General features: G+C 36.5%; 1 protein-coding gene across 1 annotated transcript; it reads right to left on the bottom strand.

Moving 5' to 3' along the window:
* Nucleotides 1–355: 355 nt before the first annotated feature.
* Nucleotides 356–24,718, bottom strand: LOC128159374 (ectopic P granules protein 5 homolog). The gene is made up of 46 exons (XM_052822433.1): nt 24,596–24,718; nt 22,409–23,536; nt 21,675–21,842; nt 21,162–21,322; nt 20,778–20,860; nt 20,341–20,480; nt 20,002–20,213; nt 18,801–18,900; nt 17,478–17,598; nt 17,234–17,390; nt 16,961–17,107; nt 16,561–16,715; nt 16,234–16,385; nt 15,797–15,937; nt 15,454–15,618; nt 14,734–14,856; nt 14,211–14,458; nt 13,616–13,756; nt 13,310–13,430; nt 13,094–13,203; nt 12,509–12,605; nt 12,122–12,367; nt 11,690–11,856; nt 11,468–11,589; nt 11,292–11,361; nt 10,827–10,950; nt 10,487–10,622; nt 9,909–10,080; nt 9,685–9,775; nt 9,446–9,523; nt 9,169–9,311; nt 8,875–9,043; nt 8,152–8,346; nt 7,779–7,910; nt 7,549–7,630; nt 7,334–7,458; nt 6,621–6,813; nt 5,992–6,162; nt 5,198–5,373; nt 4,814–4,993; nt 4,459–4,616; nt 3,989–4,188; nt 3,531–3,779; nt 3,033–3,252; nt 2,627–2,833; nt 356–2,491 (listed from the first exon to the last, which is right to left on the bottom strand). Exons 1-46 carry the CDS (start codon nt 24,638–24,640, stop codon nt 2,179–2,181), a joined length of 8,034 nt encoding a protein of 2,677 aa, XP_052678393.1. The 5' UTR covers nt 24,641–24,718; the 3' UTR covers nt 356–2,178.
* Between the last annotated feature and the right edge of the window lie 1,472 nt (nt 24,719–26,190).

Raw genomic sequence — 26,190 nt, 5'->3', positions numbered from 1 at the left:
GGAGATCGTGACTTATAATGCAACCTTACTTCACTGAAGGTTACTTGTTCAAGCCACAATGTGGTCGTTGATGTTGCATGCTGTGTCCTTAGTCAAAGCAATTCATCTACAGCCATTGTAATTGTCTTATAGTCCACCCAGCTGAAATTGGAAGCCATGATGTGCTGGGAGTTAACCAGCAATGGACTGGTGTCCAGTCTAGGGGGAGTCAAAGACTCTCATCTAACATCTCACAGTAACCGGAGATAAGCATCAGCTTTCACGGCCTTCATAACTCCGCGACAGAGTTTACTGAATAATACAGTATATCTAATTAATATGAGTACAGTGTACCAGTATGTATAAACAAATCAAATTCAAATCTGAATGCTTTTTTTTTATAATTTCAAAACATAACCAAAAAACATGTATATAAAGCAAAAGAATAATACATCTACCATCAATGAACACACATACAGGTAGTTCTTTAAATGTTACTCATGGAAAAATTTGTACCTCGATCTCAATAAAGACAGAAAGATTACAGGACTATAATGCTAATTTTTCAATGTTGCATAATTATATAAATATCTCTCATTACCATTGATGGTATATGATTTTTATCCACTGAGGTGTGACGATTTTTTTGGGATGTAAGGAATAGTAATGTCATATCAACTGTTCTAGGTGAAATCGTCACTGTGTAACATCATTAAATCATGTGGGAGATACATGTATAATATGCACATGGAGGCAAATATGTGATATGAAAGATAAATTTTTGTCTTTAATAGATATTTAACCAAAAAATCAAAAACAAAAGAGAGATGAAGCTGTTTCAGTTGATGTCACCGAAAATTCATTTACACCATGGACAATAATTTCAGTACCGGGTACATATAAATACATTAACATATGAATGTGTAATTCAATCTGATAAATACAATATTTTCCCTTCAATTAATCAGACATGTTAATCAGAGGAACTGCTTGCTTGGCCAGTTCTTTCATATTTCATTGGACTTGAATGTAAAACTGAATTAATGCTCTAAAGACTACATTAATGATTAATAAATAGTTTAAAGTGATGTAATTTTGGTCTTCATGTACATGTGTTGTCCAAGTAAATACAAGATAAGAGCAATTAACTTAATAATTAGTTGGGATAACAATTAGTACAATGTACTACAATGTACTTACAAATGAAAGACATAGTTCTGGGCACAACAAATTGCATACAACTGACATTCACAGATAATTTGGTACAGTAAACACAAATGACAAAACTCAATGAAAATGAATACTCCATTCCACTTTCATTAGAAAGAGAAAGATCAACAAAAGTCTACCTAATTCCTTTTAAACAGTCTGTATCACATAAATAAAGGGAGAGTCACTACATGTCATTGTATATATCATCATAACAATATACATAAAGAACTAGTACAGGAAATAACACAGATAGAGAAAAAAATATTCCTCCTAATGAAGCATATTTGACTAAATAAAAAAGTCACAAGCATTTACCGAAAAACCATAACAGTTTTATCTATTCATACTTTCTCAATTCCCTAATAAGTTATTGCATAAAATAATACTAACTAAATGTACTCTACCCCTACTTATATATATGTATATATAGCACCAAATGAATATACCGATTAACTCCTACCTGGACAAGAGTACTGTAAACATATTGTATTTGGCGTGTACGATATTTTGTGGAAATTAGTTTTCGAACAAGTTGGCATGGATTTGAAATAGCTTATTCCTGAATGTGACTATTCTTATACATAGATTTAGCAATGTACTTGATTTAGCAGAGGGCTGCATTCCACCAAAAGCACTAAATAAGAATACACCACCAATGTAGTACGTTTACAGTATCTCTTTTGTCATAATATGAATTACATGTAGATTAATGGCCAATTATCCCTTTTTAAAATCATGTTAAACATGAAATAAATGTAAACCTGTGATCATCTTGATCATAATTCTATTATTATATTCATTCATGACTTCAAATTTTCTTTTTTGTCACAAAGTTAAACATTGGTAAATATTCTGTAGGGTAATTTATCTTATAACAGCCTGAGTATAAATATAGCAGTTAAATTAATATAACTTCCTCAGTACATGTACATGTATTGTCAATTATGCAAATTTAACTGATTATTTTCCCTGCAAATGTTGCAAACATCATTGTCTATGAGCTGAGTGTAATATAGACAGATATTCTTTTTCCTTGTAGAACATTTCCGATATTTGGTGAATTAAGTTCAGTGTCTGACGCAATCCATAGTTTTCATTCTGAACCAGATCGCACAGTAATTCTATTTCATTTTTATAAGACTGATAGAGTTTATTTGATTTCATTGACAGAAGAGCTCCTACTTCCTGTTTGGTAGCTCCATTGCTGGCCAAGGATTGTCCTGGTTGTAACCGTAGTCTCATTTCATCATAAACTTGTAGGGTTATCATGGCTGCCAAGGCACGGCAGGATATACGAAACCTACAAAATAGTTTCATGCTTATAACAAGCTTAAATTTATTAATCTTTATTGTGATAATGTACTAGTAAAAATAAAACATTACATGATGTGTATATGTATTAGACCATCACAACATGACATAATAATTCACTTACTCGGAAGAGAGACTGGACCGTTTGCCGAGTCCTATGGCCCCCAACAACCCCCCGCTGGCCCGGTCCTCACCCATCAGGTGGAGTGAGGTGACCAGGGAGGAGAGCATCTTGATGATGGCAGCATGGTTACCACCATAGTCCAGCTGTCTCAGGATCAGCTCCAGGCTCTTGTACCACAGCAGCAACAGTTTGCTCTCATCCTCCTGTCTAATAAACAAAGAACAAATTCACACAAAACAAAGTTAAATTGCTCTTGATTTAGAAACAAATTTGTGGATTGCAACAATCATATCTCAAGATACAGTACACAACTAAATTCATGTACAAAATGGGATCTCATAACAAAGAATGGGTACTGCATGTCTTAAATAACCATCATACTGACAGTGCGATAGACATCACTTACAAAGGTTTGGCAACAGTGATCCAGTTTAGGAGCCGACCAATCAGAGCCTGCTCCTCCAGTAACTGCTGACACAGGGGGAGTTTCTGTACAATATACCCGTACAACAACAGGAAGGTTCCCTCGTCTAGCGCGGTTTGCAGGAAGTCCTCAATATTGAGATCAGGAATCTGCATGGCAGCTAACACATGGTCCCAGCCCCCTCCTGCTACTTGATCCATTCCTACAAGCCAAAGCAAACAGAGGGTGAAAAAAGCCAGGGGTTTACCTACATGAATGTGTCCCAGAAGACTTCAAAATGATTTTACACATTTACTGGTAACTCAAAGCAATAATAATCATTCACAAACTTTTTTATCATAGCAAGCAATCCAGTCAATTAAATAGATCATTTAATCTCAACAACATTAAGGAGAAATAACTATTTGATGAATAGTTACATATTCAGATGATCCACTATTTTACAAATATTTAATGAATCATCACTGTAAGCTTGTTTACCTCCTTTGAAATATACATGGATACACTCCTCTACAATGTTGACAATGTGCTTATGAGAAGCCAGGCACCGGGAAGCCACACGCACACAGGGCATCAACAGAATGCTCCTGGGAGAGGACTGCAGCCATTGGATGATTGTTGTCATGACAATGGAAACTGAGTTGTTTTCAGGATTACAATTATTTAGGAGAGCGAAAATCTCCTTGGACAAGTCCAGACTCTCCTCTTCCTGAATACGAGTGTCCGTTACTGAAAAACACAACTCAGAGTAAGTTCTAGTAATGTTATTCAACATAAAAAGACCGACAAGGTTATCAAGTTACAGCAATAAAGCTTTACACTGATTGTTCTAATATAGATTTGTAAGGGGGAGGGTTTTATTCACCAGAGAAGACAAATCTTCCTACTTTTAGAGGGAAAGAGAGGGGTTTTAAAACAGGAGAGAGAAAGGTTCTCACTGGAGCTTGTGACTGTCTCCACCTCTGTGAGGAGATTCATCAGGATCAGGGAGACCGTGTCCAGATTGACGTCTGCCTCAAACGTACACTGACACATCAGCTGTACCACGCTGTGTATGTAACACTGTCGCTTCAGTGAGAGGTCGGAGCTCCAGCTCAGGGAAGACTGGACATTGAAACCTGATGCTGCCTTTAACAACCTAAATATCAAAAAGAAAAGATGAATTTCAGTAGACTAAGTGTGAACATTGATATCTCAAGTACAACAAGTAACAAGTCCAAAGCACTGTTTTCTGGTGTATTTCAATCTTCATGTACCTCAAATACTTATTAGATATCTCAAAAGTATTTTTCTTGACTTCAAGATAACAAGGTGTGTCTATTTATAATTTAAGGACAGTTGATTAATTCTAATAATCCTTAGCGTGAATTCAACTGTTCATCTAGTATCATACATTCTGGCTTCCTACCTTAAACCTAAGGCAGAGGAGGAAGATCTTTCTGCCAAAACACATCGCGGGTCACATGTCTGCAAGAACCAGTTACTGGCATGTCTGTAGTTGTCTGAAGTTAGAGCAGACCAGTCATACTTCTCGGCAATTAGTGTCTTTTGCTCCAAATTAGGGATCTGAATCACAAAATAAAAATTAGAATTTTGTATGCAAGACTCATATTCTGTGTCATCAAACATAACACATGACTGTACATTTATCTTTAATACAATATAATTTGATTAATAGCTGGAGAAGAGAGACTATAGCTGAGTATTATTACAATAATCAATGTACATGTATCTGTGTTGCTTTGCTTTATGAATTAAGGTACCTCCACATGTTTCTGATCCCCGTAACACTGCACCAGTAGAAGCAGCACACAGGCCAGAACTTGACTGGTCCCCTGCCTGCCATAACACTGGCTGTAGTGAATCACAATGTCTGTCCAGTTCAGCTGACAAACCACATGCGCCAACAGGTCAAAGCTCTCTGGACAATTCTGGTCCTTCAACTATTTTAAAAAATTTTTTGCAGTTACAAGTTTATTTATTTTACATGTACTGGTAAACGACAAGATACTCTTCAAAATCAATACTTTTATTCTCTGCATTAAAAATGAATTATTGTTCTAACTTTTTATCCTACAGTACACTGATTTTTTCATTCAGTTTGATAATACAAGTACATGTACCACTAATTTTGAAAATAGAGTTACCTGCATCATTGTATTAAGAACTTGTGTGTTAGGTTTGAGTTGTTCCCATGGTAATTGTGCAAACCCCATGTTGTATACATTGGTAACATGGGCAGGGACCTGTTTGTTACACAGCACATCACAGAAGTACAGCCACACCCTGATCAGGGGGTCGGGCTGGTAGGGAGGGATCAAGTCTGGAAAAAAGTCCAAGAGGCATTGTTGTAGTAACATCATTACAAGCCCCAATCACATGACTGTTTAGGCACTTTTGTAGAGACCACTTAATTCTTATCTTTTAAATAAAAGAACAAATCTAATTTTTCCATCTAGAATATGGCCAATTTTTTTGACAAAGTCACATATTTCTATGTGATATCTTTTGAAATATTTATTGAAACTATTCTCAACATTTTTTCATTAATTTTCTATACAAAAAAACATCTTTCTTTCATAGATTAATCAAAATAAAGCTTAAAATAATAAATGATAAAATTGAATAAAACAAATGACAAATTACTGTAGGTTCCTAATTAAATGCGAGGAACTTATATCCGCGTAAAATTGCGAGGAGCACCCTTCGCGAAATTTAAAATCTTGCCATTATTTTTTTAGAGTTGAGAACTATGAGAAATAAAGATAAAAATTTTGCATTTGCCATTTTATATTCTCGCGATTTGATACAAAACAGCGGGATCACAAAATTAAGTACTTGCGTAATATAAGGAATTTACAGTACATCTTTTTATCCCTTTGTTGACATTAAAGAAGTCAAGAGTTTTACCTCCGACAGGTTGTACCGAATTGTTACTCACCATGGAATATCTGGTGAAGATACTGGATCACAAAAACAAAAGATTCCACCATTTTCTTTCCAGCCTCACAATCAGCTTGTATCCATGGTAACAAAGGGGAAGTTTCTGTTTGCAGTGGTTGAATCCATGCAGCATATGACATGATCAGTGTTTGCCAAATCAAATCTAGTACTGTAAAAGGTGAACATATTTTTACTTTAATTACTGTCTAATAACAGCTTTCTTAGTCTACGTGTGCCCCGTACTCAAGGCTTAAGTTCCAGGATGCAGTAAGTTTCAGGAAATCTAAAAATTAAACTTCCATTTCAAGGTCACAAAGCCATTTACTAGGGCATCAATATAAAACTACTAGTTATAACTCCAACTATGCTCAAGAATGAATAAATTTTCCCTTTTAAAAAAGATAAATACATATACTGATACTTCATTAAAAATTAAAGCTTAGTTCTGTAACTTGCATGTAACCAACACTTAATATATTTTGATATTTTTTTAACATGGTTTCTAACAAAAATCAGAGATTATTTTATTAATGTTTGTCCCCACAATGGTTGTAATGGTCAAATAGTACACCTATTCTATTTATACTGGTAATAACAGTAACTGTTTCATTTAAGTCATTGTCTCACCCTGAGCTGGGCTACTATCCTGAAGAGTGGGGAGGACCTTGTTGATGAAGCTGATCATGAGGTCCTGGATGACCTCAGTGATGTGTGAGGTGTACAGAGTGGTGCTGGGATACAGTCCAAATGATCCCAAGTCTGGTGATGAGGTCCTCAGCTGGAGGAAGAAACAGCCAATGGTGGACAGGCACTGCTTCGTCTGTGTCAGAAAATTAACAGAGTTCTTACATCTTCTGAAGTAAATATGAGTCTGTTGTGCAAGAGTTTTGCATCATTATTTCAATAATGAAATATTGTGACTGTGGGAAAAAAAGCAGTTCATGAATAACTGAAAGGAATCTTGGAAAATCTTTCCACAAATAACATTCACGATAATTCAAATTCTATGGTAAAAAGAAACATAAAACATTAGCCACACACACACATTCTGTCTGTAACCTTACAGACAGTTCATGTAGAACAGCAGACATTCATATAACAACAATTGACCCTTTACAAGAATCCACCTCTCAAATTCTGAGATATCCATCCCCACTTAAACAAACTGAAGATAGGAAAAATCCAAGAAAGAGCAGATAGGATTGGAGCAATGTAGTAATAGGGGAAACTGAACAAGGTAGTAATAGGGATCGGAGAAAGATAGTAAATAGAGGAACAGAGCAACGTAGTAACAGGGAAACGGAGCAAGGTAGTAATGGGATAGCAGCCAAGAGTATCACCTGATCAGTAGAAATGTCGGAACCAATGTCAGTCTCCTTCAAGGTGTTTTCCCCTTCTCTGTTATAAAAGCAGTGTGTATGCAGAATTTGCCAGCATTTGGGATGTATCTTCTGTTCCGCAGTACCTGCAATAATTTCACCCCAATTAATAACTGAAAACATTTAAAGAGAACAGATTGGTTTAAATATTGTGTAGAATCTGTCCTAAAACTTACCATTGAGAACCAAGTTCAGAACATAATTGAGGTTCAGTGGAAAATTATGCACTAAGACTGCACGTAAATGCTTGCAGTATATCTGAAATAAAAATATGCATGATGGTTATTAATTCAATATTATGTAATATCATTGATATTCACTTGAAATATGAGCATAAGAATGATGTATATGTAAATAAACAGGTGTTTCAGTGTCAATAATTTTGGGGGGGGGGGGGGAACTGTACCTCAAAAACCATTCCATGTTTGCTATCAGGATCAATGCCACAGCTGTACAGGCCGGTGGCCAGTATGTCCACGAACCTCTTTACTTCTATAGGGGCGGGGGACCAAGTTTGTAGCCACTGATCAATCTCAAACTGAAACGATGCAATCATCAAACCAGTGAATAAAGACAGCCCTGAATGTTTTGGATTTCATTCATTCAAGCAACAACTTCATAAAGTTCTTATAATGAAGAAATAATGAATATCATTATTATTAATAGTAACTCTAATGGAGGCACATATCAGTCAGTAAAATACAAAACACATTATTATATACATAATGAAACTTCTTTCACAATTTGCCCTGTGACACTGTTAAATCTATGACGGATACCTTGGTGAGGAGCATGAAGACAAGGTCTGGGTTCTGCTGCTGTAGGATCTGGACCAGTCGCTCGTACATTGTCACGTACGTGTGGGGGTTGTTGATCGGCACAAAGTGTGGGGACATCAGGCCCGACATGGCCGGCGAGTTCAGAGAGAACTGGAGAACAATCTCTGTCTGGGACGGGTCTTTTTCAATAAACTCCTGGAAAACGCAAAGCCTTATTGACTTTTCTGTCTTTAATCGAATATAAAAAAGTGCTGAATTTTTTCAATACAATAACTGAAAAGATTCCATAGAAGCTTGGCATGCTTATTGAGACATTTTGTTTCAACAACAAATATCCACGTTTCCTTGTACTATTAATTATAGATCCTGATCAAGAAATACTATGTGCATGTACATGTACACACATGTATTATAAAATCCATGGTTAACATACAAGTATATATCATTGATAATTACACAAAACAACTTTCCTTATACTGCTTTAACTAATACTAATATTCCTATTTACATGCGAGGAATAAATATCCGCATATAGTGAGAAGCACATCTCGCTTTTTTTTTTTCAGACAAATGTAAACTAAATAAAACTATGATAAAAATTTGGTGTTTGCAATCCTAGATTTTTGCAATTTGACGCAAAACAATTGAACTGCTGAATTAAGTACTCATGTAAAATAAGGAATCTACAGTAATCTACTCCGAACCGGTTATAGGCCAAAGTACCTTCCCAAGCATGTCAATACATGCGGTGTAGAACTGTCGCGTGGGAGGGTAGAATTCAATGTCATCATTGATCATCTCAGCCAACAGGAAGAAGAGCGTACAGGCGATGTCTGTGTAGCGAACCAGTCGACCATCATCAGTTGTCCTCCGGGCCAGCTTCACCAACATACTGCAGAGATATCAGTCACTAATCTAATCACAAACCTACAGTGTATTCAACACTCTCCCAATGCAAATACCCCAAACAGACAGAAACTTAAGCCTCCGAATGAAAAACCTTTTTTATAGACTTACGTGATTGCATTTTCTACATGCACAGCAGCGATACACACGCTGAGCGGCGGGGGAGAGAGGCCCTCAATCATCAGCTGTTTGTACTCGGCCCGGTTCTCATCAGTCTGTCTCTGAATGATCTCATCAAACGCTTTCTCCTGTACCTAGTCACAACAAAATCACTTCCTGTACATCTCAAGACTCTCTCAAACATTTTTTTTTAATTTGCTTAAAAGACTGAAATTTTGAAAGCATAAGAAAATGAAAGTAGAATAAATGTGGAGCATTAAAAGCTTACATTCAGGTTGACAACAGCTGGATTGGAACACTTGTGTAGAGGGTTAAGGATACTTTTACACTCTATTGTCACCTTCACCTGTAAATGGAGAGTTTATTTATCAATAAACACTGTATATTATTACATTTCAGAATCAAAGACAACATCATTACCAGCAGGTACATATGCTAATATTCTCCACCTAATGAATAAGAAATAAACTTGTTAGATTAATTGTTTTTTATCTCAATTCAGTTTACCTGTTTGGATTTGTTATAATAGAGTTGGGAGTAAAGTCTGCAGAATTCCTCATCTAGAGCGACATGCTTAACAACACGCATGTGGAATGATCTACAATGCCAAAGATATAATTATTCATACTTTTAATTCATAAAAATTATATCCAAAGAATCATTTATTGACCATATAACCTATGACTTAAAGAGTACGTAAGAAATGAGACATGTAATCAAGATGAGTTTACCTTGCATATTCCTTCAGGTTGTTCAGGTCGGACTTCAGGAGATGAAGGGTAGCAGCTTTCTCGTCCAGAATGGCGGTACTAATGTCAGGAACAAGAGCCTTCAGTGGCTGTAGAACTGGCAGCTCCTTACCAGGTTCATGGTGGCTCAGTCTTCCCAGAATTCTCTCCGTGGCTACACGTGAATGACAATAGCATGTTACCATGGTTACCTGTTTCATTTATGACAAACCACTTGACTTGTTTCAGTTTTAACCAATGTTAATTTCAATGTTAAGGAAGTACATTGTACATCTACATGTACTAATAAACTTAAACTCTTTTCTTCTTAAAAATGTATTTATGAAAAAGTGAAGTTACTGTAACATCAAATGAATGCATCATAGTTAAATGTCTGACTGTGTTTCATTCAGCTTGAAATAGGATGAAGAGAATCTGATTGAAAAAGTAACAGGGGCAGGATTTGAAACTCATTTGTAATCCTAAAGGGTTTCATTAACTTGCAATTACTTTTATCTGTAGGTGAGTTTATTGGAGACCTAATTTAATATTACATGTAAGTTTTATGAATAGATACCCACCAGAGCTATCTGGCTTCCTGGACATCTCCCCTCTCCTCTGTCCAGAGGATGATGTCACATGATCTGTCCAGGTCCCGGACCATACTTTGATCTCATGCTTTATTCTGTTTATATCCACAAACTCCATCCAGGGTTCCTACAGCCAAAGAAATAGATACCTCTTCAAACAGAGAGAGAGAGAGAGAGAAAGAAAGAGAGAGAGAGAGAGAGACGGAGAAAAGGAATTCTAAAAGAAAGCTACAATTAAAACAAACTAATATCAACTTATTCTGTGTAGAATATACACGTATATTCATATTTCTTTAAAACATTTTCAGAATTACTTCTCTTAACAACAAACCTTTTGGTTCTGGAAGAGCTGCAGTAGTCTGTCGGCCTGGTACTGCTGTGGGAGGGCGGGGAGGTAGAGCTTGGAGTCGTGGAGCATGGGTTCCTGTACCCACAGCTGTAGTGTCTGGTACATCCTGTAGTGTACAGTGCAGTCAGTGAGGCGAGACCAGGGAATTAGTCAATTTTATCTGTACACTAATATACCATAAATATAGTACAAAACAGAGAGGAAGACAGAACATACACCAGGGAATTAGTCAGGGTTGTTTCTAAGACCCGGGGGGTGGGGAATTCCCTCGCCTATTATGACGGTATCTGTCTATTATTGCATTCCAAACACAATTTAGCTATAAGCTAGACTCCCAGACCCCCCTTCTACTTTTTTATTTCTTCCTTTTACTTCAAGTTTTAGAGGACAACCCTGGTCAATTAGTCAATCTTATAATTATGTATACTACTACAGTACCAATCTCACCTTGATAAAGACAAATGGAAGTCTTTGTCTGGAACATATTTCTGGCCAGCAGTAGAGTCTGGAGAATCATCTAAAAAATCTATACTTCATAAAATCGGGATCTTTAATGAGTAAAAATATGAGAATCATTTAGCTAAAGATATTGGAGCAAATAGGAACCTGTGAGATACAATTACCTGAGTAATATTTCATGTGAAAATCAGCTGTTTCTCCCAGTCTTTTTTTCATTTTCTTCAAGTCCCCTGAATGTTTGGAACTCTCAAAGAACTTCTCACCAATACTGGCCCTTTGCTGCATTCTACAAATCAATAGAAGGTGATGCTTACTCTTTACTGTCTTCACCCAACTGTATACACATGTAGGTGTCATTCTATGATCCAGGTATTGTTTGAGCTTACGTGGTTTGTGAGACTTGCCGTCCCAGAAACAAGACAAAAAACTTCTGCCAGACCAGCAGAAGAAGTGGATGGTCCATCTCCATGGCAACAGCTAGCTTGGACCACTGATAGATGGCTAGGCTATTCAGGCTGGGGGCAAACTCTAACTTCAGCTTTATTGCACATTTCTGTGACAAAAAATAAAACATACTGCAGTTTAGTTTAAAGTACATATATTAAAGCATTACTTTTTATTCACAAGACATTTATGTGTAATTTCACATGATTCATACAACTTAATATAATTCTTCTGAATAAAATTAAATTGTGCTCTTGATTAAGAAAACATTTGATGATTTGCAAAAATTACATAGTTTACAAAATTTCTTAATGTATAAAGAACCTTATTCATGCAAAAATTTAACCATGGGAAAGAAACATTATCTATATTACCTTTAATGCCTGATCCAAGTTCTGCTTTTGGTCATTCGCCATCTCTGTCCTTAGACAAGGCCATAGTTGAGTACTCTCCTCTGCCTTTGTCTCCATGTCAAGGATGAGATAGGACAGCCAGCCAAACTGCTGGGGGGCAGACAGCTTCTCTGTGAGGGACAGGACAGGGATAGAGGTTACCCCCGAGGACACCCAGCTTACAAAGGACGCCACCCCGCCCTGCTGCTGACTCTCCTTGTAGTGGCTCTGTGGGGGACAGAAAAAACCAACACTCTGAATAATGTCTGTCACTGGACTCTACTCTTTCTGTTAATTCATTCAGTATACAGATATCCCGGTGACAGCACATGAACCATGATCTGCACATGAATCATACACAACACTTACAACAAATGCTTCCTTGAATACTGACTGCAGCATTACCATGCCCTCATCCGTGCTAAACCCCATCTCAACCATCTGATCCAGGATATAACAAGCGTTTCTACAATCACAAATAGAGTTCACTTCTTTACATAGATAGAGAAGAGTCAATTACATACTGTTTATAAAAACTGATCAAATCTAAAGATGAATAAAAATTTACACATACAGTGTAGCACAGTATGTATGACATTTTCTCAAGATGAAGTACATAAAATAACACAATAATTTTTTTTCTCCTAATTTGAAGTTTTTGGAATTCGGTCACTGTAAATAAGCAAAATATTAAGTATCCATTGAAAAGAAGCAAACATATTGTTAGTAAATTAGTACTCTTCTCTTGAGAAATAATCCCTCTGGTTAAGAAAAGTCGTCTTCTTATGTTTGTATAAATAAATGTACATGTACTATATCGGTAGATATAATATGTATAATTACATAATATATAAAAAGAAATTGGCAAAGTCTTGTAATTCTGACATATTGAAAGATGATTGCTTTGCATTAAACTCTAGATAATTGGTGTCTGTTGTTGGCAAATAGACTTACTTGTCCTGGTACCACTTGGGTTGTTTTGTCAGGACCTGGATCCACAAGGTCAGCATCTGTAACTGATATGAGGAGTCTGTCTCCACTCCATCTACACCACAAGCTTGATTCTGGATAAAGTGAGAAGCAAAATCTATGAGTACATTTAAAAATTATTGTAGATTACAATAAAATTTCAAGAATGCATATTACCAGCATAAAGAAACAGCAATTTACCAATATCATGTTTGCAAAATTCTCAGTGATTGGTCCAGGAAAGTCATGTGACCATAAACTTTTTGCAGACTTCATGAAAGATTCATCAGCAGAAAGAAGTAACTGTACAACTTTCAGGAACCTTAAACAACATTAGAAAACAAAAGTCAATAAATCAGCGCTCAAGTACAGAGCAATTTAAATATGCAATAGTAAGGATTAGGTACAGAAAAAGGGTACTGCTAGCCCCCTCCTGTTTTTCACTTTGTATTGTAGGCTTTTTCTTGTTACGTGTTACACTACACTGGCCAGTGACTGTGTACTTACTTGTCACTCTGGATCAGAGCCTGTGGTTTGTTGACAAACAGTGGGGCGGTGTATCTGATGACGTGGAGGGCGGGCAGGGAGTGATAGTTCTCTGTCAGGATCACCAGCTGGTCAAGCCCCTCCCCCAGGAAATCAGCATCTCTGTGTTAGGCAAGATTATTTGATATAAATTTAATGTCAAGTCAGTTTTAACAACAAAAATCAGTAGAAGCAAATGAGGTACCATCCTTATTTTTTTATCATTGATAAGTAATAGTATTAATTCTTGAACTTTCAGAATGTCAGTCTCCAATTTCGAGAAATTACTGATACAGTGCATTTGTTTCCATTTCATTGATTTTTCAAAAGTGAGAAATAGTCAACTATAACACAGTCAAATAGAAGTTGAAACTTTTCAATTCTTTGAAACTAATATTTAATATCACCAAGAGTTTATTTCTTGTTCCTTATTTGATGATTTTAAAAGATTTTTCTATGATGAACTGATTTGGCCCCAACATTACCTCTAAAGGTCATGATTTGAGCAAACATTTATCTTAGAGACTTGAAATAGAGTTCACCTGTTGTGAGGTACATGTATCAAAATCTTACTTACGTATGTCCAAATCTTGAAATCACTAGGGACATGTACGAAGCCATGCTGTTTTTCTCCTTCAAGCCTTTCATAATTGGGAGAAGTGAATTGTCATTGGCTAGAACAGGCACGCCCCCACTGATGTTAGCCAATGCAATGTCAGCTGATGGGAAACTGCTCTGATGGAGGTGCAACTTCAAGGCCACGTTCCATGCCCACATGTTAAACACCTGCTCATTGGTCTGCTGTTGTTTCATGGCTGAAGCCAGCTGTTGAAAACACAAACACATATCGTTCCGTTGACTGTAACTTTCTAGTCATAAGAAACTATATACATAAAATAAAATAGTGTGATGTCTGAGGAATTTATCATTCAAGAAAATGTAATCAACTGTGGCTCTCAGTACATCTATCTCTAGCTTCCTGGTTCTTGCTTTAACAGAGATTTATAGTGGAACCATCAATAATGCACATGGAAACATTAACAACTGTGTCAAGATCCGCACAGGAAAAAGAAGACCAAGTTCTTTTAAATTGTCTTTACTTGTTTGAAGCTTTCGGTGATGTAAAATCCCATGTTTCTGTTGGTGATGAATTTCCCAAAAGCCTCAGTCAACAAAACAGCAATCTGTTTGTGGATCTCATATGGCAGGAACAGTCTTTTTGTCTACAGAACAAACTTCTGTGATAAATATTCTTAGTCACATTTTTTGTTCAAAAGCCATACATTAAAGCTTAAAGTATATATGAGTATATATATACATATGTGACATGAAATAAACAGCTGAACTTCAACTAAGATACCTTTATATATAATTACAGTAAGGCCACACAAATATAATTCCTTGTTCGTCGGACCCCGTGCGCTTTATTTAGATAAAACTATACAAGTAATATTATTAATAATTTCCCGCGCCCAGAAACTTCTGCACAGTTTTCCATTCAATTTCCGCTCTATTTTTCGCATTTTAGATATATGTTAGTGTGGCCTAAATTATGGTTCATGGTGACTCAGTGCAAGTAGATGTCATGGATCCATACCCCAGGAATGTACATCCAAGAAACCTCTTAAAGTATGACCGTCCACTAATATTGGTCAGGATTATCAAAATGATTCCAGTGTACCTTTTAATCAAATTCCTGCTTAGATACATATATCTTAGATCCACCCCCAGCTAAGATTCACTATACCCTGCTCTTTCAGTCACAGCTGAGATACATATACATGTACCTTTAGATTCATTCCATACTATGATACACCTACCTTTTGATCAACTCCCCAGTTGAGTTGGCCCAGGACTTGCCTGGTGAGTTGGTTTTGAGGCTGGGTGAGGTCAGATGACATCAGCCATTGCTTGAGGACAATGATGTCTGGTTCACATGGAATCCACTGGTAGAATGGCAGTGCTTGGAACAGGTACAGAGCCATCTGACATAAATTAAACTCGGTCAAATCAATAATATATCATTAGGTATGGAGGAAATCAATCAATCTCCTTCAAATGTCACGGGAAACATTCACACAAAAGGTATCATATGTACTTTTGTCTTAATTACAAATCATTAAATATGTATTAAACTCTGTTAATTAATGTTTGCTTTCTCACCGAGCCGATGGTGTCCATGTTATCTTTGGTGCCCTGGACAAGGAGGGACAGGATAAATGGGTGAGCATTGGCCACTGACACTAGGAGCTCCCTACCAACCTTGGAGCAGGCCTCCCGCGTCTGACTGCACACATAGCAGATCTAACAAACATGAAACTTTGTGTAAACAAACCATAAGCATATCTATAGTTGTGATAAAATGCTTAATATTTCCACAAAAGACCTGTAAATTTGAATTTGTGGGAGTCAAAACAATTTTCTTTTTAAAATTGCTCCCTAAAAAAATTGGCACTTTTAAAATTGAAATGGAACATCTTGACAACAGTTTTTGATTCAAGACTTGATCTTCATTAAGCATGATGAATTTAAAAGGTTTGAAATTCACAGCAAAAATTCCTTAAAAATAAGAGCAAATTGTCTGGTCACTTTGTAACAACCTCAAACAGCCCAAATGCCACTGCTTCAATGAATTCCGTCTCCTCCGCCTTTCTACACTGAGCCATATTTGCCAGCGCTGTAAGCAGGAAGATAACTTCTGAGGTGGGTAGGAGATTAATGACGTCTGCTAGCTGTAACTTGCTGTCAGGGTCTGTAATCAATGGAATAATCTAAGAACGCTTGTAAATGAATGTACATGTACATTGATACTGTTCATGCTTTTATTTAGTGCCTAAGGTATGAGACCTTCTTCTATAATTTAGAAATCTGTATGATCTCATTTTTTTTTTTACAAAAAGTACTATATCTCATCATCAGATATTTACCAGCTACTAATCTCCTGCACTCCTCTTCTGTCGGTGTATTTGATGGCGTGACCTTCTGACCTCTTCCCTGATGCATGGACCACAACAACAACCACATGGTCTCCTTGGAGACAGTGGAATATGGCATGTCTGTCATAAACTGCCATGATCCCAATCTAAACAAATGACAATGTCACTAGTAAGCAATTGGCAACATAAAACGCTCTTAGAGCTCAAGGAGGATGTCTCCCTTAAAACATCATTTGACCTCTCCACAAGAAAAGACATTGGTAAGGGCAGGTTAACTGTGCAGTTCTTATGTAGATCTAGTTCATAAATGTGTGGCTGAGCAAGATAAAACTAGATGGTATTTAGATCCACAGAACATTACATATAAATATATGCATGAACTAAGGCCTACTTTTCTGCAGACAGAATGGTGTTTGTACATCTCTGGAAGAAGCTGTTGTACTCCAGCTGTAGCCGACCAAGCTGTTCCTGAGACAGCCTTCTCTTGTTCAGCTCTAGGAAATTCTCCCAGTGGTCCGACACATACTGTACAGTCATTCTATAACGAAAAAAAAAAGCCTATTTACTATGTACTACACACACACTCTGTAGTCAATAGTTTTTTGATATGTGCATAAGGTTCATCAATCCTCTGTAGGAACTTCAAGAGGGTTTAGTTGGGTACCTGATCATTCTGCCAATTCTCTTGTTGAGCTGTTTATATCTGGGAAGATTATAGGTCTGGAGCCCACACCCGAGTATATCCACAAAACACGTACAGAAAGCCAACAGTTTCAGGAACAGAGGCTCTGAGGTTTGATGACAGTCATACCGCGGGGAACCTGTCAAACAATCAAGATGCTTTTCACATTGTCAAAATATACAAATATTAAGTTTAATATAAAAAATATTCCTAAATCACATATTACCATCTGGGTTGGAAGTCATCAGCAACACATGCTTGAAAACTTCAGCCATCTGCAGCTGATTCAAAATGGCCACAATATCATTTTCATGGAGATACAACCAAGCATTCTTAGGATCTTCATCCTTCACATAAAAAATCAAACAACACGTGTAAACTTAACTAGAGGTACTGTGAGCAAGCTCACAATTGATACCCCCCGCTAAGATAAAAATCATAATGCGTGTATTTTTCTAATTATAGAAAATATTGGATGAATCTATTTCACCATCCATTTTCTATAAATAACAACTGCTCTATTTTTTTTTAAAACTGTTGGTCATAAGCAATATTTGTGTGAAGTAAGAACATTCAATGCTTCTCCATAAGAAAAATAATGACCGGACACAAATTTTGCACTTTTTCTGCCAGTGACCTTGACCTTGCCCAAATAACCTTGGGTCAAGGTCAGGACACACCTTTTGGTCCTAAGCAATATTTGTGTGAAGTTAGAACATTCAATACTTCTCCATAAGAAAGATAATGACCGGACACGAATTTTGCACTATTTTTCCTAACGACCTTGACCTTGCCCAAATGACCTTGGATAAAAGTCATGGCACAACCTTAGGTCATAAGCAATCTTTGTGTGAATAAAGGACTGGCAATGTTTCTCCATAAGAAAGATATGGACCGGACACAAATTTTGCACTTTTTCTGCCAGTGACCTTGACCTTGCCCAAATGACCTTGGGTCAAGGTCATGACACACCTTTAGGTCATAAGCAATCTGTGTGAAGTAAGAACTTCCAATAATTCTCCATAACAAAGATATGGACCGAACACGAATTTTGTATTTTTTCTGCCAGTGACCTTGACCTTGCCCAAATGACCTTGAATCAAGGTCATGACACACCCTTAGGTCATAAGCAATCTTTGTGTGAAGTAAAAACTTCCAATGTTTCTCCATAAGAAAGATATGGACCGAACACGGATTTTGTATTTTTTCTGCCAGTGACCTTGACCTTGCCCAAATGACATTGGGTCAAGGTCATGACACATCCTTAGGTCATAAGCAATCTTTGTGTGAAGTAAGAACTTCCAATGTTACTCTATAAGAAAGATATGGACCGGACACGATTGCACAGACAGACGGACAGACGGACGGACAGACGGACGGACAGACGGACGGACAGACGGACAAGGTGATTCCTATATACCCCCCCCAAACTTCGTTTGCGGGGGGTATAAAAAAATAATTCAAATCTACTGAAATGCAGGGTCTGATTTCTGATAATAAAAACTCCCTCAACACAAATGTTTCATTTCACAAATTACAAAACCTTCACCTCCTCTCCATCTGAGTCGACCATTATCCAGTTATTGGACTGGTTCCCCCCTTCCACAGCTAAACACTTCCCCATCAAGGCTACAAAATCCTCTCTGCCTCTAAAATCAAAAGGAATGCTGTTTTATTTCTTTGCTTTTTGTTTTGTTAAACAATCATAACAATTTAAGCTCACCAATTAGCCAAATAATACCACATGTCTGTATTTTGTATACTTATGTAAAAGCTTTTAATAAACTTTTTGACAGCAAGAGAAACAAAGTTGTTTTCCCTTGGACTGAAATGTCACATTTTCATTGGTTTAAGCGTGACATGTGACTGCCAGATATATTTCTATGTCTGCCTGGTTGGATTTATATTCGCTATATTTGTGAAATCAGTCAGTAACAAACCTAATAAGTAACAAGAGATGTTTGCAAAACACTTATGCTCCCCTTCCTTGGAAACATCCACAAAGACAAGAGATATTTGTGAAACACTTATGCCCCCCTCCCTTGGAAACATCCACAAAGAAAATGAACGTAAACTTCAAATAACTGGAATTTTTCTAAGTCCAAGGGCCATAACTCTGTCGAAAATTGCTCTATCATACCCAAAATCAAACTTGATCTAGATATTATCATGATAAACCTGTATACCAAATTTCATATTAATATGTTCATCCTCTGCGAAGACAATGAGCGGAAACTGCAAAAAACTAGAATTTTTCTACGTCCAAGGGCCATAACTCGGTCGAAAATTGCTCGATTGTACCCAATATCGAACTTGACCTGGATATTATCATGATAAACATGTATACCAAATTTCATTTCAATATGTTCATCCTCTGCGAAGACAATGAGCGGAAACTGCAAAAAACTAGAATTTTTCTACGTCCAAGGGCCATAACTCGGTCAAAAATTGCTCGATTGTACCCAATATCGAATTTGACCTAGATATTATCATGATAAACCTGTATACCAAATTTCATTTCAATATGTTCATCCTTTGCAAAGAAAATTAATGGAAACTGTTGGTGGACCGACCGACAGACAGCAGCAAAGCAATATGCCCTCCCTTTTTCGAAGGAGGGCATAATAATGTACAGATAGAACAAGTCCACGTTTAATTTATATGATAAATCATACGTGCAAGATAATATTTGTTTCTGATATCAATCAGAAACTATTTGCAAAAGTCACCTAGGTTCTCATAATACTTACTTGATAGGCAACAGAACTGTGGCAAGACATGTGAGGATGTGATTTAAGACAGGACTGTCAAACTGGGACTGATTGCCGCCATGCTGGGCCGGGAATGCTGGGACCTGTATTAAGCTGGTTCCCCATTTACTGACGCCAGCTGGGCATCGTAAGATGTGGTTTAAAACAAAGAGGTGGTCGTCGTATGTTGCAACTCTCACCAAAGCTGAAACCTACAAAATTCATCAACTAGTGTCGATACTTTTTATCAAACATTATGTACCTGTTGCAATTTAATCTACTGCCTTAATATAAATGTACAAGAAGCAAGATCAGATTGTGAAGTATTGACATCTGTACCATTTTTTGAGTCCATGTTCTAATATTCTGGACAAAGTCCTGGTCTTTGATTGGCTGGCGATGGAAGACAAACAGAACAGTAATGCAATCCCTGAGTCTATTCACCTGGTGCTGAACATCAGGCTTGTGGCTAAGTACCGCTAAAATAAGAACAAACAAAACATTGACAGATAATTACACTAAAAATAAAATTGATGAAAGAACCTCTCACATATAACATAAATGTATCCAGTTAAAAATTTCAGTTACTGTGCATGAAGGAAAGAATTACAAAATTAATAAACAGGGCAAAAACTAACAAGGATGCAAGATCATTTATCATGATAATGGCTAAAAATGCTAAATCTATAACTCATGCAAGATTGCTTAAAAAAACAAAACATTTAGAAACATTTAGATATCTAAGAAAGGAAGACTCTCATGTCTGATAGACTAACCCTGCACTGGAGCATTTTGTGGGATATCTCTCAATACTGGCGATGACATGAACAAGTCATGAATGTAGGATTCCACCTGTAATCTGTAATAAAATGGAATCAAAAAAAGAGTGTGCAAAAATGAAAATGCAATTAAATCTTGTACCGGTACTTTATCTTCAAAACATAAAGGTACGGTAATCTCATGAAATTTCAGATTTAATTCATGGTGGTGTCTGTTTCGTGGAACAGAAAATAGTTATCACTGAATTTGAATTAGGAAGTTACTTGCAGTGAGATGAAATAAAATCAAAAGAATCAGTACATCAATACATCAATTTGTAAAAAAAAAAGCAATTGTTCACTGCTGTCCTTGAACTTCATTTGTCTGGTTGCCATGGTTACCTGGCGAGCTGTGAGGAGTAGGAGTACAAAGCTAGCTGATTTTGGATGTTATGTCGGATTGAGGTCAAGGTCTTTTTACAGTCAATGAATGTGTCATCCTGGAATTCCACTGATTCGTACATGTGTGTTGTCTTACAGGAAGCTCCATCACCACACAGTCCCTGCAAAAGCATCATCACTACTGCTATCTCTGTTTTTCAGTATGCAAGGTTATTTTCTGCATAGATCTTTCAAAAATTAAATCTTGATTTTTAAGCATTGTCTTATATTACCAATATAATGATATTTTGACGATCATTATGCCTCAAGAGGATCAGAGATAATAAAGCAAAATTCATCAAAACCTTGAAACAATGGCCATCTTACTGAGTATCGATACTCTCAATTCATGCATAGAAATTTTAAGTTCACTTGTTTTATGATTTGGGGGGTGGGGGTTCTGAGAGAAGACACAATTGGGGCAAGCATCTGTTATGAAACAGCTAGAAGCACTGGTTGTTTTGGGATTGTTACCTTGGCTGGCATGGACTGTTTGATGGTCAGCCAGCTCTCCTCCTTATACTGCAGGTAGTCCTCCTGTAGGACTTTAACCTCCTGCTCCGCACTCAGAAAGTGTCGCCTTGCTCCCAGATAACTCAGCAATATCTCATAAAACTCATGATTTACCCTTTTTAGCTCATTCTAGAAGAAAAAAATTTCTCAAGTATGAACATAGTGTTTCTATCTGTGTCACTCTCTTTATTGCTTACAGTTATCATAAATGTATATATTATGTCACTACTTCAAAATTCCTACTTGCAGGTTATCAATACTGTAAACCAACTACTATTCGCAAGGACTTTATTTCATGATTTATCTGAGATGAACTGGTTCGCAGCCAATAATTTTTGTGACCAAGACTTATCTACACCTTTTTTTTAAATTACAACTTTATGGCAAATACTGGTACACAGCAAAGAATATTAGCAACAATGAGACTCTCACAAACCTTGCGAAAATTTCTTGCATGCAAATAAAAGTTGGTTTACAGTAACGATGACTTTAATAACATTTATGATGAATTTCTGTTATGATTACAAACTTGGAAGTAGAACTGTAGTAGGAATATTAACAAATCCACTCCCCGGCATGACGAAACACAGGACTTTGTTACCATATATTATAATGTAGTGAGGTACCAACAATATTCTCCTGTCACGTGTTTTTCAAACACATTAACACAGGGATGGACCATTTACAAAACTCACCTGAACAAATCTGTCGATAAAAGCTGGGTTGTTGACCAATTGTGCATTGTAATACAGGCTATGCAGTTGTTCTCGGGTAAAGGGCTGTAGTCGGGGCTTTAGACGGCGCTGAGACTCCATCCCTCCCCTGGACTGTCCCTCACGTGCGCGCTCAGTGGAGCCCTCCAGCCTGGGGGCTGAAGCAGTCCCCGAAGAAGGACCTACAGAGCAAGAAATGACTTCAAGCTTTTCACTGCTCACTGAAACTTGTTCCATAAACTTGTTTAACACGGGGTATAGTGTGTCTGATGCTGGGGATACTAATGATTTCTGATCCAACGCTGTTACATCTGTTTCAGATTCCCTTTTGACTTCGGATGGTTTCATGACATCATTAGTAGTTTTGTCTTTATTAGTCATTATGCTTTCCTCTGATATTTCATCATCACAATTTTTTTTCTCTGCTTCCACGTTAGAAGCAATTTCTTCTGGCTGCTTATCCATGTCTTTTAACTCTTGTTGAGAATCAGCACACACCTTTTCATCCCCAACTCCATCTTCAATTGAAGAAACAGTCGAATAAAAACACTCACTATCACTCCTGTTTAAGTCTGGATTGTCTTTGACTTCTTCTGAAATAAACACACTACTTGTCCCTGTAACACTTTCAGTCTTTGATATTCCCTGTTCTCCTTGATTTGTCTGGAGATTTCTCTCTTCACTTCTTCCATCACTGATTACATTACCAGACTGAATTTCCTTTCCATCAAGAGGCTTTTGGTCTAATATAATTTCCACTTCATCTGGAGGCTCATTTTCTTCTGGAATTTCCACCACATCTGGAGGATCTTGGTCCACTGGAATTTCCACTCGGGCTTCTTTTTCTACTGAAACTTCCATCTGATCTGAAAGTTCTTTCCTCACAGAAACATGATTTAATTCTGTCTCAGGATTAGTTCTTGGTGGTTCTGGAAGTAAATCCACCAGATTCTCAATCTGAATTTTGTTCTTTTCATCTTCTCCAATGGCTTCCACGTTTTTGTCTAAATCAGTTATAATCTTCCTTCCTGTTTCTATTCCAACATAGGATACATCTCCTTCAACTCTTGCTTTTTCTAACCCAGCTGTTTTCTCTTTAGATTTCTGAATCTAAAATGTAAACAAAAATCAATGATAACTTACAACTAAAAATCAAATTATTTTTTGTGAGTTTCATATTTTTTGAATAGAAGAGGAGAAATGGGACACCTTAACTTCATAAAGAACAAATTTCAAAATGAAATCCTTTCTTTACATTTTTCATCTTCAAAAAATTTATTATAAGTGGGCAGTTAACAAAGCATTGGGTAGAGATGGGTTTGAGACTGACAAGGATTTCTACAATAATTATGTTTATCTTTACAAACATTTCAAAATGTAGTCTAGGCCAATCATTTCTTTGTAATTTTTTTTAGTTTTTTTTTAAAACCTTATCATAGTTTTAACAGCTTTTTTAATAATCTATTTTATTCTATGACTGCATCTAGCTGCGGAAATAGAGCTCCCCAGAAAAACTTGGGATGACATGTCCTAGAGCTTCCTCACACACAAAAAATTTGCAATTTACAGCAACGTTAACACACAAAAAGTTGTGCTACTTTCATTTTGAGATGGAGTCTTGTGGAAGCACATGCATTAATGTCTCTGTAACATGGATATTCCCTGACAAGTGAAAACTATTGCTCTCGAAACTATATTATGCCTTATGGATGCTGCCATTATAAAAGAACAACTTTCTTGGACTGTGCGGAGGTGTAAGATTCATGACACTGTCAATGTTGGGTTTATTCTTAAGGTATTTAAAATTGTTTGAGTGGAAAAAGTTAAGGTTTAATGTTTAATGGTGAGTGTCCTATTTCATAAATTACAAAAAACCCAAACATCCTTTGAAATTAATTGATTGGTTGATAAAGAAAATCAAAATGCTACAAAAATATCACTTCCAATTAAACTACCATTCTTGTGTTTAAAATGTCCTTGATATTTGCTACAGTACGTGACTTATTATATAATGAAAGGTTTCATAGAACAGCACATTAGTCTGAACGTTACACTTGCATCAGCTGGTTGGCACTCAGCCTTCACACGGTTGAATTATACAATGTGCATAATATACTTCTATCATGATTGACATGGCTGTCTTATTGAAGAAATAGTCAAAATAATTACTTTTCCTTTGGATTTACTGGCCTTTTCTCGCACAGCTTCTGCCATTGTTGTTGTCCGTCACATGAAGTTTACTCGGAAACGTGTTTATATTTTCCTTTATGTTGTTCTCAAGCTAAAAGTCAGAAAACTCCGATAGTGAAAGTACATGACGTCACGTTATACTGTCACGTGTTCAGATGCTAAGAACGATAACCCATTGTTGATTAGCCCGCATAGGCTTGGTTGCATTTAATTTAATAATTTCTAAGTTACAGGCACGTAGCACATATCATCTGGGGGGGGGGGGGGGACCCCCCACTTTTTTTCGCAGCAACAAGTTTTCTGAAATTTGCGTGTAAAAAAATTGAATTATCATTGAGTAGTAATTAAGTCCCCCCCCCCCCCCCCAATTTTTTTTAGGAATATGTAAAAAATTGGAATGAAAATTATAAGGAAATAAATAGTGAAAAAGAAAAATTACGCCAGCGCCCCCCCCCCCCCCCCCCCACACACACACACACACGATATTAGGATTTTGACGAGTTGGTTAAAAAAGGTGGTTTCAAAACGACTCATGATGCTACGTGCCTGAGTTAAAAAACAATTAATAATATATACTTTAGACTATTGATAAGGCGAGTGCATTATTTTCATCAAAGTATATAAGACTTCATAGGAGAAGAAATTCATGCTAAATTTTATATGTGCATGATGATATTCTAATATTTTGATATTAAAATTAATATACGATCATCATGCATACCCTACATAAAATTTACTCCTTGCTGTTTTGGTAAGAAATGAATATAAATGAAAAGAAATGCAGATCTCTCTACATTTTGAAAAATAAAACCTAGTATTATTTACAAGAACGTGATGAAATTTTTCATCGTATATATAGTTACATGTTGATACTAAAACAAAGATCGGCAATATTCTCATCCAATTTTCAATCAGACGATTAGCGTTAATCAGTCATTATAGTGCTAGATGAAAACAGTTATAAATATAAAATTATTATCTTCTCTTTTTCAAGTTTTTTTTTTTTTTGGGGGGGGGGTAGTTAAAAATATAGAATGATTAAAAAGCATATAGTATACAATGTTTTATAGTTTTAAATCAATTTATTGTCGAAACAGGTACTTATTCAAAGGTGAACAATATTGAAAGCAGTTTTTCTCTCCTTTATTTCTTTAAAGGGGGGGGGGGGTTGTAGGGGTGGAGTTAACCTGATGAAGACTTTAAAAGTAAAGAATTTTAAAACATATGTTACATAACATATGTATAATAATAAGCATGACAAGGTTTTACATAAAGACTTCAACTCTTCTCCTGCACAAGAATTCTTCATATGAGTTCTTTATATGCATCCATACAAAGATAACTTGAGGAAATGGCCAACTCTGATCGACTCAAGAGGCATAGTGGTTAACTCATAAATACACAGGAATAATTTCATTCAGTGGTGTGGCCACAGCTATATCATTGCTTTATATGAGGAAGTGTACAAACATGAATATGTATTTACATGTAAAAAAATATCTAGTCATTTGGATGTCCCAATTTATAATGAATTTAATTATTTTTTATATAAAATTTCAATGTAACGCCATAAC

The sequence above is a fragment of the Crassostrea angulata genome, chromosome 8, assembly GCF_025612915.1.
Source record: "Crassostrea angulata isolate pt1a10 chromosome 8, ASM2561291v2, whole genome shotgun sequence".
NCBI lineage: Eukaryota > Metazoa > Mollusca > Bivalvia > Ostreida > Ostreidae > Magallana > Magallana angulata.
The sequence above is the reverse complement of the archived record's forward strand: the minus strand, read 5'-3'. Positions and strand labels throughout refer to the sequence as shown.